Source organism: Arachis ipaensis, chromosome B8 (assembly GCF_059453495.1).
Source record: "Arachis ipaensis isolate K30076 ecotype BB chromosome B8, ASM5945349v1, whole genome shotgun sequence".
NCBI classification, from domain to species: Eukaryota; Viridiplantae; Streptophyta; class Magnoliopsida; order Fabales; family Fabaceae; genus Arachis; species Arachis ipaensis.
Window position 1 is genome coordinate 100,921,568 of NC_142443.1, and position 22,885 is coordinate 100,944,452.

The 22,885-nt window shown below is 39.1% G+C and overlaps 1 protein-coding gene across 1 annotated transcript; it reads right to left on the reverse strand.

Moving 5' to 3' along the window:
• Window positions 1-13,134: 13,134 nt before the first annotated feature.
• Window positions 13,135-20,641, reverse strand: LOC148549018 (uncharacterized). The gene is made up of 2 exons (XM_088495677.1): window positions 19,549-20,641; window positions 13,135-13,160 (listed from the first exon to the last, which is right to left on the reverse strand). Exons 1-2 carry the CDS (start codon window positions 20,639-20,641, stop codon window positions 13,135-13,137), a joined length of 1,119 nt encoding a protein of 372 aa, XP_088351803.1.
• Between the last annotated feature and the right edge of the window lie 2,244 nt (window positions 20,642-22,885).

Sequence of the window (22,885 nt, forward strand, 5' to 3'; positions counted from 1 at the left end):
TCTGATACCATAATTGTAACACCCTAATATTCAAATCCTTATGCTCGAGTCATAAGTCAATGATATTGCGGTGGTACGACTCTCAGGTGGATTTTTAATACATAATTTATAAGTAAGATTAAAAGGAATACGAATCGAGAAGCCTGAAAAAGAGTAAAAATAAAATCGCGAAGTTGTATCACTCACGCATCGACAACTAGAAGATAAAGCGTGAAGTCGAAAGCGATATACAGATAAAGGCATAAAGGAGAATAAGAGAAGGATAGTATATAGATATATATAACATAAGTAAATAGCCACTAGTCGCGACCCGCGAAGTTTAGGCCGGCTAGGGTATAGTATGAAAGTAGTTGACAACAGTATCTCCTAATCTCTCCCAAAAAAAAACATAGGAGCCTCTATAGGAAAGTTTAAAAGAGTTCAATACATAATATAAGCTTTTCAAAATAAAGGTGGAGAGATTCTAAGCAAAATATAAAGTAGAGAATATAAGGGTCTTCGCCATCTCTCAGATGAACCACAGCTCACTTCTGAGCACCTGGACCTATATCTGAAAAACAAGAGATATATACGGAATGAGAACCCCCACCCATGGGTTCCCAATACAGTAAAAGTGCCAAATAAATACAATGCAGTTTAATAAAAACTTATTAAGCATCCTAAACTTCCTTTCACCGAATATTCACCCTATGTTCTCGCTAATCCATAAACAGGCAACTGTCATAAGGGAATGCTAAATCTAATTCATATTTTTCATGCTTCCCAACTTTCTCACTCTCCGACAATTCACAATTAGAATTATAAACGAAACCATCCCCAGCCATTCTGTCTCAGCAATTCTATATCATTACCTTATATCCTCACTTGGAGCAAGTGAAATCACTTCACTGCGTCTACCTAGGGAGCTCAAATTATCTCATTCTCTACCTGGAGCAAGTGAAATCACTTCACTGCTTCTACCCAGGGAACTCAAATTATCTCATTCTCTACCTGGAGCAAGTGAAATCACTTCACTACGTCTACCCAGGAAACTCCTAGGGAACTCAAATTATCTCATTCTCTACCTGGAGCAAGTGAAATCACTTCACTGCGTCTACCCAGGGAACTCGACTACCTCATTCAACAATCATCATCATTATTCAATTACATCATCAACTCATCTCATCAAGAACAGCCCTCAGCATCCACTAACGCCAGCATGAGGGACCTCTCAGTTGTACAAACACAAGCAATACAGGCAAGTAATACACAATTAAAGTACAAGTAGAACAAGTAGCACATAATCAAGTAACATAGCATATATGATATAGCAATCCAAAACAAATAGGCAATCCAAACAATTCAAACATATGCAAATGATGTATGCCTACCATATGGCTGATGATATCATATGTCGGTTATATAGCCAACCCGACACGTCCTGGTAGCTAACCATGGACAGAAATACCCATCGCAGAGCAAGTAGGTTTGAGCTACGACCCCCTTGCTACTACCCGCTCAACTCAGAGCCAGTGGAATAACCACTACTGCGGCTACTACCCAGGTGGGTGTTTAAAAAGCTCAACCTAGAGCGAGTGGAATCACCACTACTGCTGCTACTTCCCAAGCATCACAATCTCTGACCTGGAGCAAGTGGGATGAACCACAACCCTTGCTACTACCCAGGTATCACAATCTCTGACCTGGAGCAAGTGGGACAAATCACAACCCTTGCTACGGCCCAGGATCTCAAAACATACATTCGTTCAGTTTAGAATCAATCATCATTGTTATCAAATCTCAAACATTAACTTGGAGCAAGCGAGACGAACCACCATACTTGCTACTACTCAGGTATCACAAATACGCATTTATTCAAAACTCCATAATTAAACTCATTTATCATAATCCTCCTTCTCCATCTCATACCCGGAGCAAGTGGACAACGCCACTGCCTACTACCCAGGATCACACGTCACATTCAACATTTTCCATCATTATTCATTTACCACATTCATTCATTAATCATATATGCATCTCCGGCATACTCGCCACATGTTCAAGCCTCCTCCATCAATCATAATCATTTAATCATTAATCATATACATATACATACTCAGCCATAATTCAATGCTTATCACAACTATATGGTTTATACTATACACATCGCTTTCACCATCATCCTCTACAACTCATACAACCATCATTACTCATTATTCATCATTGATTCTCACTTTACTTCATCCACAAGTTATCACATGTCCTAGATTCTTTACATTACTAGGCATACTATAAATATTTAGGACCTAGAGGATGAAAATGAAGGCTTAGAAGTCTGAAATTCGGCTTTAAAAACTCAAAGTCAACCTTTGCTGAAAACAGGGTCATGCGTGCGCGTCGACCATGCGCACGCGTGGAAGTCAAAAAGCAGAGTGACACATACGCGTTAGCCATGCGCACGCGTGGAAGTCAGAACAGAAGAGTGATGCGTGCATTTTGTACGTTTGGTGCTCCACGCACACTGTAACACCCTAACTACCAAAGCTCGCACTTCCGGCTGCGCGACTCTGATAGTTCGGACATTACGACGACACTTATATTAATTAATACTAAAATATGAGCCTGTTTAAAACTTTAAACCGCAATACCGCTCCCAAAGATACTTTCATTCGATAACGTACATCCATAAATACCATACAACTTACAAAAACTCATAAAGAGTACATCCATATATATACATAAATATATATAAATAATATTACAAACATAATACAATACAATTCCTATCCCTCTTACAGATTATATCAAGATAAAGGTGAGGGTGCAGTAAACCATAACTAAAGAAATCAGAGCATCACAACAACAATTAAATAAGCTCTTCGTAACTTCTGCGCCCATATCCTGAAAGGGGAAAAATGTAGGGGGGTGAGAACATCATCCTCGAAAGGGTTCTCAGTAGAGGATTTTTGGGAATTACTGTAATAGGATACATGAAGATAACCGCACCAGTGATTCATAACCGTCTTATGCCTCCTTTCAAAAACAACAGTTTACAATGAAAGTAAAGTCGGAAATCTTTTCGGAAAGAAGAACGGTTCAATTCTCAAAAACTCAAAAGCCTTTCAAAACGGTTTATCTATGCAGAACCAAAATAGCCTTTCATAATTTTATTCCAAACCAGAAACACAAAAGTGAAATCAACCATCGGTTCACCTCATTCCAACCACGGCCCTAGGCCCAAACAATCCAACCAGCAACCAATCACCACAGTCCAACAGAGTCCCAGTAGCAAACACAAATAGAAGGATGCAAGCACAAACAAACAGTTATTGCAAGTAGAACAATTAGCAATTAGTCACATAGGCAAACCAAGTATAATATACACACCAAACAATGTCACATAAATGCATATGATGCATGCCTGTCCCTAGTGGCTGATGATATCATCTGTCGGTTACCAAGCCAACCCGACGTGTCCGGTAGCTAACCCGGACACAGTCTCTCTGTTGCGCTTTATTATCATTAGAGGGTATTTGCGCCCTGTCGCCATTAGAGGGTATCTGCACCCTGTTGTCATTAGAGGGTATTTGCGCCCTGTCGCCATTAGAGGGTATCTGCACCCTGTCGCCATTAGAGGGTATCGGTGCCCTGTCACCCTTACAACCAGAGAGAAAACACAAGCATACTCACATACAACATTCATCTCAGCCATCCGGCTTAAATTCACAATTCATTCGATTGTATACATGCATTTATACTCAACCATGGATCACCATCCATCTCAGCCATCCGGCTCACGGTTCAATCCAGAACCAGCCAATTTATCAATAAATACAGCCCTTCGGCTTAAGTTCATAATTCATAATCAGCCATACGGCTCACAACTCATTCGGCAATCAGCCATAGTTCAATAGCATACACGGCCATTCCGGCTCACAACAAAGCAACACTTCCACCATTCAACATCATCAAATTCATAAAACCGGCATTTAAGCCATAAATCACTTTTCTCAAGCCATTTCACTTTGAAATCAAATTTCAACTCTATTTAGCCTTGGCTTTAAAGATCTCATTTCTCAAATCATCTCAGGCTCATAAGCCAAATTTACTCAAAGTGAGTTCCCTTTTTAAAACAAAGCCACTCTCGGCATTCTCTTTCCAAAACTTCCAAAACCATGGAAAGTTAAAGATTCATTTTGGGAACATTCAAAATCACCCATCCCACAATGGGATTTTATAACAAAGTTTCTCGACAGAGTCTCAAGTCTTTAGGGGAGAATAGCATAACTCATTTCGCCGAATTCATTTAAAATCATTAAAACCTTGGCTTTCCGATTTGAGTAATAAAATAGGATCTAAACCAAACCGAGTCACGTAATCATTTACTTCTTTCAAAGCCGTTTGCTTTACTTAGGCAAAACCAGCTTCAACCCCCATGATAAATTCTAAAGCGTTTCAACTGTCCAAAATTGTTTTAGTCTTGCAAAAGTTTAGAGTTCAAAGAGTACTTAAAACCTTTCTCAAAACATTTCAAAATAAAACTTGTCAATAGACATTCAGGTTCTTTCAAAGTCATTGAAACTTCTTTAATTGAAACCCCCAAGTCAAATTCAAAGGCATAAACCCTTTTCGCATTCAAACAGCTTTAAAACACAAGTTTTATCTAAATAACTTTCTCTTGAAAGAGATATAATGCCTTTCTTAAGAAGCAAGACTAAATCACAATTTCCTCTTTACTAACTCATTTCAAAAGCATGAATCATCCTTTTCTTGATAATTCAAATAAAATAGCAGAAGTCTTTAACTCATCATTTTCCATACAACATTTCAATAAAGACTCGGATTTTATAGAAATTTCGGCAGCACCTCCCCTAAAACTTGGACTTTTGCCACCCGGTTCGGGTCCCAACTAAACCGTTCCTCATTCCTTTTCAACAGCTCAAAACCAGAAATCAATTCAAAAGCAAGCTAAATCCAACAGTCGCCTCAATGGCATACCTCAAGGAAACCATTTCAAAAATCAACTCAATATCAACCGATTTAACTCATTTATAAAGCTTTAAAGAATCGGTTCCGCAATAAATCATTTATCAAAACCAGAGCAATTAAAGCAACCCAGGCTAGATTTCAAGAGCATTCTATCTTTCACATCATCAAATAATTGACTCAATTCAAACCAATCCTCAACGGATTAAACTCATTTCAAATATTTAAAGAATCAACTTCAAACATTACATTTCACAAGCCACACAACAACTCAGCCAAGCCAACATCCATAATCGTTCGAGTCAATCAAATAATACATAAGGCAGATACAATCACTAATTATACCATATCTCACATTAGTATCCATATGTAATAATTCCAATAATAAACTGTAGTTTTCGGAAAGCGCCCCTACCTCACAACATTGGAACCACAACCCAACTCGTTAACCAACTCCTTTTATCTCGACCCGAAATCACCGGCAATCAAAATCTCGGCTCTGCCCGCTCTCTCAAAAGCAGAAACAGCCCCAAACGGCATAAGCAAACCGGATTCTATCTCCTAAAACCATTAACATTACGATTACTTTATTACACAGGACAGAACACTAACGCAGAGCTCTCGAAACCAGAATACTTACTGAAACTAAGAAAGAACGGCTGAACCGAACAGCAACGGCCTCTGAACCAGTTAGGCGGTAGCCCCAACAGCCACCTCCAGCGGCTTCGGCGACCCGACTCCGGCAACAGTGACTGAAACCAACATGCCGCGACAATAAGATTCCCATAATCTCACAAGAAACGAAGACCAAGTTTGAAACCCTTACCGGCATACTTTCCCGGCGACGGCAGCAGGGTCTCATGTGGCAGAAACTCAGCCTGGAGCTCCGACGGCCATGGCGGCAGTTCCGACGGAGGCGGCAGTGAGAGGTAGAACTGGTGAGCCCTCCTCTTCCAGCGGCGGTGCTGCAGCAAGGAGCACAGCGGCGGCGTGTGAACCGGCGACGGCAGAAACGTGACGGCTCTCCCTCACGGCGCGCCTCCCTCTTGCGCGACTGGAGAAATAGAAGCGGAGCTCCGTCGTGACTCTCCCTCTGCCTTGGACAGCGATACACAGCAGCGAGAGACCCGGCGGCGGCGCAGAATGGAAGAATCGCGACTGGTCAAGGAGAAAGAGCATGGCTTCGACGGCGGCGCTCCTCGTGTGCGGCAGAACGCGATGGCAATGAAGCCTCATCTCCCTCCTTTGAGTTACTCTCCTCCCCTGGCGACGGCACTCCTCGCCCGCACCGCGCTGCCCTTCGTCTCCGATTCCTCTCCCCACTTCCCTCCTTGGCTCGACGATGGCGCGACGATGGCGGTGAGGTCTAGCACGCCAGCGCAGCCTTCTTCCTCTCTTCGGCCAATAGTGCTTCGTGGGTGTGTGTTGTGTTTTTCTGATTTTCCCCCCTTCTCTGCCTCTTTTCTCTCAATTTCTGTTTCTGAAGCTTTGTGTCAAAGGGGATGAAAGGAACTGTGTGTGCGTATGGTTTGCTGAGGGTGAACGGCACTGAGAAGAGTGGGGGAGGGGCTAGGGTTTAAGCAAAACTAGGTTTAGGGGCAATTTTGTAATCTCAAATGAAATTGGGAAAAATATAATAATTGAAACCCAATTTAAATCCAAAATTATTTGTATATAGAAAAATACTATTTGCTCATCAATTATACAAATTATTTTCAATAAAATGCCCAAATCCAATAATTAGAAATAATATAATTAATTTCTCTATTTTTCAAAATAGCAGTAGTAATATTTAAAATATTACTTATCTAATCCAAATCATACAAAATCCTTATTATTTCATAACTATCAACTTTATAATTCAAATATAGAAAATAATCCAATAATTATAAAATTAGATAATAATCATAACTCGTCTCAAATTCAATAAATCAAAACTTGCCTTAATTATCTTTAATAAAATAATTTCTGAAATCAAGGCTATAAATAACTATATGATTTGAGACTTGCTCATGATAAAACTTTTCAAAAGTTCTGGGTCTTACACACACAACAGCACAATATCCGCACAACTCTAGGGATTTTCTACGAGGCATTCGCATCAGTCCAGCGATGCGTACGCGTCGGCTAGGTGCACGCGTGGGGGAGTAAAACTTGAGAGTGACGCGTGCGCGTGGAAGCACAATTTGCCAAAAATCTAAGTTAAAAAGTTGCAGAATTTCATTTTTAAACCTCAAACTTCCACCACACATAACTTCTTCTACAAAATTCCTTTTTCAACCATTTCTGAACGGTTAGAAAGATCGTTGAATAAACTTTCATAAGAATCCAATTTTGAAGAATTCCAAGCTCCGTAGACCGAGTTACGAACTACCAAAGTTGGTCAAAAATAAGTTTTTACCCAAAAATAGAAATCACCAATATTTCCAATGTTAACAAGCCAAATTCATTTTCACTCATCCAAATTACCACAACCCAACCACATTCACATAATTACACTCAACCAAAACCAAACCTACCTCATCTACACAATTTCACCCAAAACTATCAAATTCCACACCTCAAATCCTCAAACCTTATTATTCAATAACCAAACCAATTATTCGCACATTCAATATCTAAAATCTATCCAATCTCTTATATCATCATAAAATATACACATAAACTTACCTTCCTTACCTCTTTATGGCCTCTGTCCCAAAATTCACGGCCTCTAACCCAAATTTACAATTTAAATGCATATTCCACAAACCAATACTCATTATCCAATTCATCAAATTCTCAGCACACCAAACATACAATTCACACAATTCTCAACCCAATTATTAATTTACATTACATATCAACTATGCATAGTGGTACCAACCATTTACACAATCTAAACATAATCCTAGGGGCATCTAGCCTAGGAATTCTCATCACATCACATGGTACTTAAATGAAACTTAAACCGTACCTTAATGACGGTATTTCACACCCAAACTTGAATTCTCTTCTCCAAGACCCACAAGCTTAAACCTCCACGCCAAAGTTCCACAAGCAAGTTGAATCTTCCCATTGGGCACCGAAATCACCAAATACACTAACATAACCAATTTCACATATACATTAATCTAGGGTTCATAAAATTTGATAAAGAACTATGAGAAAATGAAATAAGAAGATAAAGAAGAAGAAGAAGCAGAAGATGAAGAGAAGGAAGAGGAAGAGTTTTGAATTATGCAGAATAAGAAGATAAAGAAGAAGAAGAAGCAGAAGATGAAGAGAAGGAAGAGGAAGAGTTTTGAATTATGTAGAACTTATCAGTACACATACAAATATTTAAATAATACACTTAAATATCTTCGTGTTACACTGAAATTTGCTACAAATGCAAAAAAAAATTTTCTTTAATGCAGAACTCTTATATTACACTCAATTCAAACCATCAACGATGAACAATAATTTTCACAAAAAAAATAACATTATTCACCTACAGAATCATAAAAAACTAACGAAAATGTTAACAAGAATCGAACCACAGCTCAACCATTTAATTAGATTCAAATTAATAATCAACTTCGTTCTAGTTCAATTGACAATCTAAACATAAATTATTCATTATCTTCAACGAGATAACTGTTTAAAATTGATTTTCGAGCTTGATTTCAAAAACATAGAGAACGAACGAAGAGAAACACAAAGAACGCAGAGATGGAAGAGAACGTAGATCGAAAATGTTGAGAAAATTTGAAAACGAAAATGAAATCCACCTCTTAAATAGTTTCGATGTGTTGATCTAAATTTGCTTCTACAAAGAGATTCAGGTTTTCGAAATCAAATAATGAAAGTTCAAAATTAGTTTTGATTGTCCCTCCTCTTGCTAACACACATAAATGGGAGTAGTTACATTGAAAGTATAAAATTACAGATAAAAAAGAACAATTAAGAAAAAGTAAAGATAGATTTATAATATAATGTTTTATGTTTTGAATGTGAAATTATTAAAATTTTAAGATGTAAATGAAAAATTATTGATTGAGTTTTACTATCTAATAACAATCAATTATTAATTAATAAATACTCAATTTCTATGCTCCCCGTCCCCTTAAAATTCTAAGATGAGTAATAAATTGATAAATTGAAAGCAAATAAGTAAACAAGCAGAAGAAAAGGAAGGAAATATCAAACAAAATCTGAAATAATTGTCACACTATATATGTTTCTTTTCTATTTTTTCCCATTCTTTTTAACAATTTATATACATGCACTCTTCCAATTCTTTCATCTATATATACAACATTTCTCTTTATTTCCTTCATGATTTTCCCTTTTAGCTAGATATGTTAAATGGTAATATTATATGCTTTTTAATATTTGTAAAAATACTTTGCTGAAAATGTGAAAAAACCCACAAAAAATTACAGGATTTGAGGTTGATTTGAAGAAGATTCTTTTTAACCCAAAAAGAATATTCTTCTAAGTTCTGAATCATTTTTGTGGTAACACATACAAAGTACCAACGGATTTATTTTTCTCATTTTTACAATGGTTAAAGATCTATAAACATTATTTACAAGAAAAAAAATTAGAGACCTAATTATTTTTTCTTTAAACCTTTACTATTCTTGGAACAATGTTTATTAAAATTTATATCAAAATTTAATCATTCTAAAATATATTTTGAAACAAAGTACTGTAGTTTATGTTACCCACACAATTAATACTTTAAATGCATAGGGTAAGACAATTACTTGGTTAAGACTAATATTTCTACAAACATCTAGTCCTGACAATGCATCTTCCTTTTCCCTTATCAACATACCAAATTAATGTTGCATCTTTTTTCTTAGTATCGTAAAACAAAAATTCTGGAGCTTAATCTTAGAATTCCTTTTTTTCTCGACAATATCAAAATTTTAAAATACTATTGGTTACAAATTTTCATTATTAATTTTTTTTTACTTTATTTTTTATTTTTCACAGTAAACAAGTATATATGTTTTAATCATGTTCTTCTTTCTGTCCCTCTCGATTCCTTTACTCTTTTTTCCATGACATATTTCTGTTTTTTTATCATTAATTATTCTCCATAATTAGAGACAATATTTTGTTTCACACATCATATTTATGGGTCAACAATAAAAACTCAAAAATAAAGGAGTTTGTCCATAACCAAAACTATTAAATGACCATTATTAAATTTTGGAGGGATGCTACACATACAAGTCTTTTTAGTATACAAGTTCATACAAGTTGGCTCAAATCCAACAAAAATAATTCTCAATTTAGATTGCATGTAAACACGCACTTCCTTGACTCTTGAATAGCGCAAACAGTTCTTCTCTCTCAATCAAAACTGCAATGCTCAAAATTTAAACAAGGAACAAAATTTCTCAAAATCGTCGCGAAAAGTGAAGAAAGTTGCGAAGCTAAATTCGAAAAAAACTATGAGAAAATAAAATAAGAAGATTCATAGAGAGAATTATCATTGGTTTAGAAATTTCACACAAATAATTCTGTTGATAGTATAGTCCAAACCGACAATCGATCCTCACAATCAAATTTTAAAAGATTTGTTTGTCACAAGTACAAACCCCAATAAAAATTAACCGAAGTATTTAAACCTCGAGGTGTCTCACAAGGAATTGCGATGAAGTGTTTAATTATTGGCTTGAAGGAACAAGGGGGTTTGATTGATAAAAGGGTGAGAAAAATAAATGACAAGAAAAGTAAAGAAAACAATTAAAGAAGGTAACTAATAAAGAGAGACATTCATGGCAAGGATTGAGAATATAGGCTTTCTATCCTAGTCACTAATCATAACAATGATTAACAAGAATTTATCCTATTTCGTCATCCCTAACAATGAAAGAAGGTACAATATTATCTTCACACGAGAAAAAGTCAAATAAGACTATCTAATCTCATTCCAAAAGTACTAATCAACTTACTAATTGAATTAGCAAAATATTAGCGTTAATGAAAACAATATTAACTAACAACTCTAGATCACCAACATGAGTTGGGTATTCATGACACAAGATTGCCTAATTCCTCTTTCCAAGCCAAGAATGCTCAAAAAGCTACTCTAACATCCAACCAAACATTTTGTAAAACACTTGGAAGGCATAAAAGGAAAGAATGTTATATTAAAAGAAATAATAAAATCTAACAACTACCCAATGCAAGGGATCAACAATAAGCAAAGCAATTAACCATAAGAACATAAAAGAAACATCAATTGCATTAAAGGAAAGCCAAATCCAACATGAGCATTCATAAAACTAAAGAGAGGCATAAAAGGAAAATTAACACTACAAATTAAGAGAATAAAAGTGTAGGAACAAGAAATCATAAAGGAAACAAGATGCAAATAAGGAATTAAACCTAGATCTAAGATGCAAAATAACCTAAGAACCCTAATTCTAGAGAGAAGAGGGAGCTTCTCTCTCTAGAAACTAACCTACATGAAGCTATCCTAAAACTAATTGCTCCCCTTTTGTCCAATCTTCAATTCTGCATGAAATAGTCTCTAGAATCAGTTGGATTTGGGCCTAAGAAGCTCAGAAATCACCCCCAGCTTTTTCACTTTAATGAGGTCACGTGCGAGCTGTGACACGTACGCTTGGGTTACGCGTACGCGTCGCTTGTCATTTTACTTCTCACGCGTACGCGTCATGTAACGCGTACGCATCTCCTGGTGACCTCATCTCCACGGGTGCGCGTTTGTCACGCGTGCGCATCGATGAATGCACTCCAATCCTTGTTTTTCCATGAATTCTCCACTTTGCACACTTTTCTCTTCACTTCTTCCATCCAATACTTGCCTTATGAACCTGAAATCACCCAACAAACATATCCAGACATCGAATGGAATTAAAGTGAATTAAATTTAGCTATTTAAGGGCCTAAAAAGTATGTTTTCACACTTAAGCACAAAATTAGGCAGAATTATAAAATCATGCTATTTCATTGAATAAATGTGGGATAAGTTGATAAAATCCCCTAAATTAAGCACAAGATAAACCACAAATTTGGGGTTTATCAAAGAAGAAGAAGAAGAAGAAGAAAACGAAGAAGAAGAAGAAGAAGATGAGGAGAAGGAAGAGAAAGAGTTTTGAATTATACAGAATTTATCAGCACACATACACCGAAATTTCTTAAACAATACACTTAAATATCTTCGTGTTATGCTAAAATTTGCTGCAAATACAAAAAATTATTTTCTCTAATGCTGCTTTTTTTTCTTCTTCTTCTTTTCGTTATTTTTTTCTTTCTTTTAGTTGAATGAATGTAAGTTCATTCTCTTCAGAGTAATTTTGCAGCATTATGTATTTCTTCTCCTTCTTTGTCTGATTTTTTTATTTTTATTCTTGTCAAAAGAGTAAAACAAGAAGAAACTTGAGAAGGTAAAACAAAAAGACAAAAATGAATAAGAAAAAAAAGAAAAAGAAGATGGTGATGATGATGAAAAAAAGAAGAAGAAGCAGTAGAAGATGAGGAGGAGGAAGAGAAAGAGTTTTGAATTATGCAGAACTTATCAGTACAAAAACACCGAAACTCTTAAACAATACACTTAAATATCTTCGTGTTACACCAATATTTGCTATGAATACAGAAAAATATTTCCTCTAATGCTGCATTTCTTTCTTCTTTTTTTTTCTTATTTCATTCATTTCTTTTGTAACACCCTACCATACAGAGTCTTATGCTTAAGTCATAATTCAGAGATGGCAAGGTATTACGACCTCTAAAACAAAAATTTAGTACGTATAGTAGTATGAATAATTGATTATAACTAGGAGCCTTTGTAGAAAAGGGGCAAACAAAAACCGTAACTCGAAAGCGCAACACTCCGATCGATAACGTAACGAGTAAAGGATAAGCGAACGCGAGATCATATATATAAAGGAGTGTCAAAAACAGGAATATCAAGACTCAAAATCCGGCTGCGAAGATAACCGGTCCGAGCATAGCAATATATACATATGATAGAATAAGGAAACCCCCAAAGGAAACCCAAAGGGACACAAATACAGAAATCTAATCTCCAAAAATCCCCTCTAGAAGGAGTCATCACAGTTTGTATTATTTAATGGAGATAAAAGTATCTAAACAAGATATATAAACCAAAACAGAGTCCCGAGAACAAAAGATCTTCGCTAATCCAGAAGTCTCCAGCATGCCTCAATGAGAAGCCTCGCGTCCTGCATCTGAAAACCACAAAATCCGTATGGGTGAGAACCAGAGGTCCCCAGCACGGTAACAGCTTCCACATATATAACACATAATAATAGAGGAAAGCCGAAGGCAATCCTAGAACTTTCTCCAGATAATATCAAAGCTTATAAATAAGCTAAACCGTAAGTGGCAACTGACTAAAGATTCTTCAGTCTAACTAATACTTCCCTTTCCAATTCCTTCAGACCTCCCAACCACCAGCAGGAGTATAATATAGCAAACACAGTTATATCAGACAGGAGATATACAAATAAGAACAATTAAGGCATTTAGACAAATAGCAAGTAATATGCAGTCAAATAGGCAATCTCAAACAATTCATGTAGTATGCTTATGATGCATGCCTGTCCCTAGTGGCTGATGATATCATCTGTCGGTTATAGAGCCAACCCGACAAGTCCTGGTAGCTAACCATTGGACTGTCCCTCTATCGTGCATCCCCAACTCGAGTTATACTCATCATAAACTTGATCATAATCATGATCCATATCCATCACCCTCACTGGTGAATATTTATCCATCACCATCACTGGTGAATATTTATGGGGGCGAGCTCATCCGGGACTTTCACAGTGCCCGGCCACACTTACGACATAGGGTCAAAAGAGCTTCGAGTCTCAACCTGGAGCACGTGGTGGCTAGCCACTGCTTCCTCCCAGGTAAACCCTCATCTCCGATGGTGGAAGTGCAAACATTTACAATTCATTCAACATCATATATGCATTTATACTTAGCCATAAACATGGCTTCGCCATCACACGGCATAATCCAGCCATCCGGCTCACGGTTAAATCTATAACTAGCCAATTCATTAACAATTATGGCCCTTCGGCCCATGGCATAACAAGCACTTCCACTGCCATTTTCCGTCTCACATAATCATCTTTGATCATCAATGATCATTCATTTTTCCCGTTGCTTCACTCGCAAGTTACCACATTCACTAGCCCTTTTTCTCATGATAGGCATATCATAATGATTTAAGACATAAGTGGTGAGATCGGAGGCTTAGAAGTATGAAATTTGGCTTTTAAAACTCAAAAATCAACTTTGGGATGAAAACAGGGCCACGCATACGCGCACTCCACGCGCACGCGTGGATGGCCTTAAAACTCATCGATGCGAAAGCGTCATACGCGCGAACGCGTGAGTTGAAAATTAGCTAAACGACGCGCACGCGTCAGCCACGCATACGCGCGAATACATTGTGCCCCAGGCACAAAACTGGCACAACTCTGGCACAACTCTCTGAAAAATGGTTGGGCATTCGATGCAGCGCATCGACGCGCCCGCGCACACCACGCGCACGCGTGAATGATGCTTTCTCGAAGAACGGCGCGTACGCGCCAAGTGCGCCTACACGCGAGGGGTCATTCTGCTAAAAATTTTCTAAGTTAAAAGCTGCAGAATTCACAGATTCAACCCCCAATCTTTCGACGGACATAAATTCCTCATTTTAAATCATTTTTCACCCGTTCTTCGAACGGCATGGACATCCCGGATCCAATTTCATTTCTAAATAGATTTGGCACAAATCAGAGATCCGTAGTCCAAGTTATGTCCCGTCAAAGTATGCCCAAAAAAAACCATATTTTCATACAAAACCACAAAGTGCCATTTTCAAAACAAGCCACTTTCAACTCTTTTCAAAATCAATCAAAACATGCCAATTTCATCCCTTTTCTTTGAAATCAATCAAAATGTACCAAAATCAACAACAAGCCATCCTCAACTCACACATTGACCCTTTACCAAAATTCCCAAAATCACATCCAACCATTCTAACACTTCTCAATCAAATGGCTAAAGGACAAACACAATATCATGTCATACATCCTTCTCATCCCAATTTCCAATAATATCATTCCCAATCAACCATCATTATACATAATCATCATCATACTCACCATCAACATGGTACCACCCATCAATTCAACCTCAATCATCCATCAAGCATATATCGCAACATGCATTTCTCATATATCACACAATCAAGGCATCAATATTCATAATCACATATATGAACACATCATATATCTCAACCATTCAACAACACCAACAATTCAATGCCTATCTTAGGGCCTCTAGCCTAAGTATTTCCTACCACATTACATATTAGATACGGGAAACCGAAACCATACCTTAGCCGATTTCCCAAGCTCAACTGGAGCACTTCCAAACCACTTGTCCACAAGCTCTCAAGGTATCAACACCTCCAAGAACAGATTTTATCACACAAAACCCTCTTCCAAGCTTTCCAAAATCACAAATCAAGCTCCAATATTCATATATACACAACCTAAGGCACAATTATCATATCCATACACAACATCTCAATACCCAAACATCATAGAACAACAATTTACACTAGGGTTGAGAATCTTACCACACCCAAGGTCCAAAGAGATAAGATTAACCTTCTCCTTTAAGAGAGTTGGGTCCTATAACATCAAAGAACCCAAAATCTCAACATTTTTGCTCATGAAACTCGAAATCAAGGGCTGGAATTTCGAACAGTAAAATGTGGCTTACCTCAAGATTGATTGTATGGGTTTTGTAGAGCTCTCCGCGGTGAACGCGTGGCCGCAAATGGAGCGGCAATCGGAGCTCTAGATCAAAAGTTATGGTGGTTTGAAGATCAAGTGAGAGATAGAACTTGAGAGAGTGTTCTTCTCCTCCCTCACTCCATTTCAGCGTGTGTGTGTGTTTAATGAGGAGAGAGAATACTGAAAACTAGGGTTTTGGTTTAGTTATGTTGGGCCAAGGGCCCACTTTGGGTCCAGTTGGTCCGGTTTGGCCCGTTCGGTCCAATCTTGGTCCGATTTCTATAAAATTGGTACCAAAATTCTCGTCTCAATCTCCTCTATCACATTTAGCCATAAAAATAACATTTTTGGCTTTCTAGAATAAATTATCATTTATGGGTTAATTAGCCGTTAATTGACCGGGTCTTACATTCTACCCACCTAATTGGGAATTTTGCCTACAAAATTCAAATCAAATTACTTGAGAATAAGTGCGGATAATCCGTACGCATCTCCGACTCAAGTTCCCAAGTGTGTTCCTCAACACCGCCTCGACTCCATGCCACTTTGACTAATGACACCTCTTTTCCATGCAACCGTTTGATACTAGTATCATCAATTCTGACTGGAGCCACTGGAAGAGTCAAATCTTCTCTTAACTGAACCGATTCAGGTTCTAACACATGGCTAGCATCAGGAGTGTACTTCCGAAGCTGCGACACGTGAAATACGTCATGCAGGTTCGAAAGATGAGGTGGTAGAGCCACCCGATACGCCACCGGCCCAATCCTCTCCAGGATCTGAAATGGACCAATGTATCGAGGATTCAACTTCTTTGCTTTAATCGCTCTACCTACTCCTGTGGTCGGAGTAACCTTAAGGAAAACATGATCTCCTGCCTCAAATTCCAAGGGCTTCCGCCTCTGATCGGCGTAACTCTTCTGACGACTCTGCACCGTAAGCATCCTATCTCGGATTTTCTTGACTTGTTCAGTGGTCTCAGCTATCATTTCCGGCCCCAACAAGCCTTTCTCTCCAGCTTCATACCAACATAGCGGAGATTGACATTTCCTCCCATACAATGCCTCATACGGAGCCATTTCGATGCTCGCATGGTAACTATTATTGTATGCAAACTCCACTAACGGCATATACCGATCCCAACTCACCGGTCGGTCCAAAACACAAGCTCTCAACATATCCTCTAGTGTTTGGATCGTCCTCTCGGATTGACCATCTGTTTGAGGATGGTAAGTTGTACTCAAGCTTAATCGGGTTCCAAAAGCTTTCTGAAATGCACCCCAGAACCTCGAAGTGAAACGAGGATCTCTATCAGAGATTATAGTAGCAGGTACACCATGGAGTCTTACAATCTCCTTTATGTATAACCGAGCTAGATCCTCAAGGGTGTAAGTCATTCGAATGGGCAAAAAGTGAGCTGACTTCGTTAGTCGGTCCACAATCACCCAGATAGCATCAAAACCAGTCCTAGTCCTTGGCAATCCCGACACAAAGTCCATTGCAATACTTTCCCATTTCCATTGCGGAACCTCTAAAGGTTGCAACATCCCGGAAGGTCTTTGATGTTCAATCTTTACCTTTTGACAAGTTAAGCACTTTGAAACATATTCCGCCACATCATTCTTCATACCCGGCCACCAAAACATCGCCTTTAAATCATGGTACATCTTAGTACTTCCCGGGTGAATGGAGAATCCGCTTTTGTGTGCTTCCTTTAAGATATCTTGCCTCAAAGTGCCAACATCCGGCACAATGATCCTACCCTTGAATCTCCATAACCCATCCTTTTCTTCCGACACTCTCCACTGTTTTCCTTGCTCGATAGCCGGTAACACCTTCCATAACGCTTCATCGTTTTCATGAGCCTTTAGGAGTTCGGACTTAAAGTCACTTGAGATTTCTAATCGGCTCAAATACAAGGTTCCAGATACTTCTCGAACACCAATTTTTAGACTCTCGAATCCCTTGAGCAACTTCTCCTCTTGAAGCATCATCCAAGACGCATATAATAACTTCTGACTTAACGCATCCGCCACTATATTCGCCTTTCCAGGATGGTAATTTAACTCAAAGTCATAGTCTTTCAACAATTCCATCCACCTCTTTTGCCTCATATTAAGCTCTTTCTGATCAAAGAGGTATTTCAAGCTCTTGTGATCGGAGAAGACTTGGAACTTAACCCCATAGAGATAATGCCTCCACACCTTCAAGGCAAACACGACCGCAGCGAGTTCCAGATCGTGCGTAGGGTAACTAACTTCATGAGGTCTTAACTGTCGTGAGGCATACGCCACTACATTATGATGCTGCATCAGCACGCACCCTAGGCCCTTTAACGATGCATCACAGTACACCTCAAAAGGCTCGTTCGGCTCAGGTAACACTAACACAGGTGCAGTGGTCAACTTTTTCTTCAATGTCTGAAAGCTCTCCTCGCACTCAGGAGTCCAAACAAACGGAGTGTCTTTGCGAGTTAACTTTGTCAACGGCAAAGCTAATTGCGAAAAGCCTTTGATGAACCTTCGGTAATAGCCAGCTAAACCCAGAAAACTCTTTATCTCAGTTACTGTGGTTGGTTGCTTCCAATCCATCACAGCTTCTACCTTAGTTGGATCTATGGCTATTCCCTTCTTACTCACCACGTGACCCAAAAACTTCACATCATCCTTCCAAAACTCACACTTAGACAGTTTCGCATAGAGTTTCTTCTCCTTTAGAATCTGCAACACGGTCCTCAGGTGTTCCGCATGCTCTTCTTCAGTCTTGGAGTAAATCAGTATGTCGTCAATGAAGACAACAACAAATTTATCCAAAAACGGACGGAATACTCTATTCATGTAATCCATGAATACTGCAGGAGCGTTCGTCAACCCAAAGGACATTACAGTGTACTCGTAATGACCATAACGAGTCCTGAAAGTGGTCTTAGGGATATCCTCACCCTTCACCCTTATCTGGTGATAACCGGATCGCAAATCGATCTTGGAGAAAACCCCAGCTCCTTGTAACTGATCCATGAGATCATCAATCCTCGGCAATGGGTACTTATTCTTTATGGTGACCTTGTTCAGCTGCCTGTAATCCACACAGAGCCGCATACTTCCATCTTTCTTCTTTACCAGTAACACTGGAGCACCCCACGGGGATACACTTGGTCGAATAAAGTTCTTACCCAACAATTCCTCGAACTGAGACTTTAGCTCGGCCATCTCTAACGGTGACATCCTATAAGGAGCACTTGAGATTGGTCCCGCCCCAGGCACCAATTCAATAGCAAACTTGACCTCTCGGTTAGGTGGAAATTCCTCAATATCATCGGGAAACACTTCTGGAAACTCACACACTACTGAAATCTGATCCAACCTTTGATCATCACCCGAAACACCCGCGGTTAACAACAGGATACCCTGACATTCGATTCTAGAACAGTTCACCATCATCGAATTCAAGTAATAATTATTCACCACAACCGGCCCTTCTGTATCCTCCGGCATAAAGTACACCGACTTGTTAGAACAATCAAGCAGGACATGGTTTTCGGATAACCAGTCCAATCCCAAGATAAGATCAAGACCGATCATCGGTAAGCAGATTAAATTATGGACAAAATCACGCTGCTTGAACCTAAACAAAACTTTCGGGCATCCTAGCCTAGTTACCATGGCTTCATGGGTAGCATTATACACTTTTAAGTCATAACCTAAGGTTAAGATCTTCAATCCTAATTCATGGGCTTTCTCAAATGCAATAAATGAATGCGATGCTCCCGAATCAAATAAAGCATTTAAAGTTTGACCAGCCATTTCACAGTTACCTCGAATGAGTGTCTCAGATCCTTCTGCACCCACAGCTGAGGTGGTGAACACCCGACCAGTCTGTTGTGCTTTTCCAGCACCTTGCTTTTGCTTCTCTGGACAACTTGCGGCTTTATGCCCCGCCTTTCCACAATTGTAGCACAAACCCCATCCAGCCTTGCATGGTACTCCCGGATGGTGACTTCCACACCTAGTACAAGCTTGATCATTCTGAGGCTGCTTCCCAAACCTTTTCCCTTGGGAGTTGTTGTTGTTGGGCCTCCTAAAAGAACCTCCCCTCTTGAAGGGCGGACCTCTAGGTGCAAAGTTCTTTCCTCGGTTTTGTGGAAATGATCCCTTGTGATTTCCTTTCTCAACGGCTGCCCTCTTCACGCACTCTTTAGCAACCCTACACTTGTTTACCAATTCAGAGAAAGTCCTAATCTCCATTGGCCCCACCGAACCAAAAATATTGCTCTGGAGTCCTCCTTCGTACTTAACACACTTCCATTCCTCATATTCCACCGGAGTCCCTTGACACATACGAGAGAATCTGAACAGCTCCTCAAACTTGTCAGTATACTCAGATACGGACATAGCACCCTGCTTCAGCTGCAACAATTCAAGCTCCTTGGCTGTCCTGGCAGAAGTCGGAAAGTACTTCTTATAGAACTCCTCTTGGAAGACATCCCAGGTGATATAGTCATCACCCTGCTGCAGGAGGCGTCGGATACCCTGCCACCAATGCGACGCTTCACCAGTGAGCAAATAGGTAGCAAACTCAACACGCTGTTCTTCAGGCACCACCTGCGCTTGCAGTGCTCGTTCCATAGCCTGAAACCATGTATCGGCCTTAGTCGGGCTAGTAGTTCCCTTGAACTTTGGGGGATTAACCTTCAAAAAGTTCGCCAGTGTCATTAGACCCTGAACTCCACCTCCGTCATTACCATGGTTGTTCATCTGTTGACCAAGAGCCTCAGCAGTGGCTTGCATAGCAGTAGCCATGTTCTCCAACGCAGTCATAAAGTTCACCGGGTCATTAGGGTTATTCTCCGGCGCACGAGCATTAGTATGTCCTCTCCCACAGCCTCTACCGCGTCCACGAGGCGCCATCTGGTTCCTATACACACCAAACAATCGATATTAAGTTGATCAGTCTCAATATCGGAAGTTTAGTGCTTCAAAGTCCCAAATGCATGCTCATGAACGTTTATGCTAACTATATCAAGTAGATATACTAACAGCACATAACACACATACAGAGAATGCACAGAAGCATAGTCAGTCCATTCCTCAGGCTCTACACGAACGAACTGCTCTGATACCATAATGTAACACCCTACCATACAGAGTCTTATGCTTAAGTCATAATTCAGAGATGGCAAGGTATTACGACCTCTAAAACAAAAATTTAGTACGTATAGTAGTATGAATAATTGATTATAACTAGGAGCCTTTGTAGAAAAGGGGCAAACAAAAACCGTAACTCGAAAGCGCAACACTCCGATCGATAACGTAACGAGTAAAGGATAAGCGAACGCAAGATCATATATATAAAGGAGTGTCAAAAACAGGAATATCAAGACTCAAAATCCGGCTGCGAAGATAACCGGTCCGAGCATAGCAATATATACATATGATAGAATAAGGAAAACCCCAAAGGAAACCCAAAGGGACACAAATACAGAAATCTAATCTCCAAAAATCCCCTCTAGAAGGAGTCATCACAGTTTGTATTATTTAATGGAGATAAAAGTATCTAAACAAGATATATAAACCAAAACAGAGTCCCGAGAACAAAAGATCTTCGCTAATCCAGAAGTCTCCAGCATGCCTCAACGAGAAGCCTCGCGTCCTACATCTGAAAACCACAAAATCCGCATGGGTGAGAACCAGAGGTCCCCAGCACGGTAACAGCTTCCACATATATAACACATAATAATAGAGGAAAGCCGAAGGAATCCTAGAACTTCCTCCAGATAATATCAAAGCTTATAAACAAGCTAAACCGTAAGTGGCAACTGACTAAAGATTCTTCAGTCTAACTAATACTTCCTTTTCCAATTCCTTCAGACCTCCTGGATTGTAAGGCCCACATCGGTTGGAGAGGGGAACGAAGCATGCCTTATAAGGGTGTGGATACCTCTCCCTAGTATGACGCGTTTTGACGAGTGAGTGTGGGGGGCTTCGGCTATCATCCCTATCGTCAAAGGCAAAACCGTGAGGCCTTGTGTGCCGCAGCGGACAATATCGTGCTAGCGGGTGGTCTGGGCTGTTACAGATGGTATCAGAGCCAGAACCTGGATCGATGTGCCAGCGAGGGCGCTGGGCTCCCTTAGGGGGTGGATTGTAAGGCCCACATCGGTTGGAGAGGGGAACGAAGCATGCCTTATAAGGGTGTGGATACCTCTCCCTAGCATGACGCGTTTTGACGAGTGAGTGTGGGGGGCTTCGGCTATCATCCTTATCGTCAAAGGCAAAACCGTGAGGCCTTGTGTGCCGCAGCGGACAATATCGTGCTAGCGGGTGGTCTGGGCTGTTACATCTTTTAGTTGAATGAATGTAAGTTCATTCTCTTCTAAGTAATTTTGTATTATTGTGTTTCTTCTTCTTTTTTTGATTTTTCTATTTTTATTCTTGTTAAGAGAGTAAAACAAGAAAAAATTTGAGAAGATAAAACAAAAAAAAAAGATGAATAAGAAAAAACAAAGATGATGATGATGATGAAAAAGAAGAAGAAGAAGCAATACAAGATGAGGAGGAGGGAGAAGAATAGTTTTGAGTTATGCAGAACTTATCAGTACACATACACTGAAAATACTTAAACAATACACTTAAATATCTTTGTGTTACACTGAAATTTGCTGCAAATGCAAAAAAAAATATTTTCTTTAATGCAGAACTCGTATATTACACTCAATTTAAACCATCAATGATGAACAATAATTTTCACAAACAAAAACCATATTATTCACCTACAGAATCATAAAAAACTAACGAAAACATTAACTAGAATCGAACCACACCTCAGCCACTTGATTAGATTCAAAATAATAATCAATTTCGTTCTAGTTCAATTGACAATCTAAACTTGAATTATTCGTTATCTTCAACAACAAGATAACTGTTTAAAGTTGATTTTAGAGCTTGTTTTCAAAAACATAGAGAACGAACGAAGAGAAACACAGAGAACGCAGAGATGAAAGAGAACGTAGAATGAAAATATTGAGAAAATTTGATAACAAAAACGAAATCCACCTCTAAAATAGTTTCGATGTGTTGAGCTAAATTTGCTTATACAAAAGATTCAGGTTTTCGAAATCAAATAATGAAAGTTCAAAATTAGTTTTGATTGTC

What these genes read in the sequence shown, in the direction of transcription:
- LOC148549018 (XM_088495677.1), bottom strand. Translation starts at nt 20,641, where the DNA reads ATGGCGCCTCGTGGACGCGGTAGAGGCTGTGGGAGAGGACATACTAAT. An exon ending in ATCTGAGACACTCATTCGAG is followed by an intron (nt 13,161 to 19,548) that starts GTAACTGTGAAA and finishes TGTGGTTTTCAG; the next exon opens with ATGCAGGACGCGAGGCTTCT.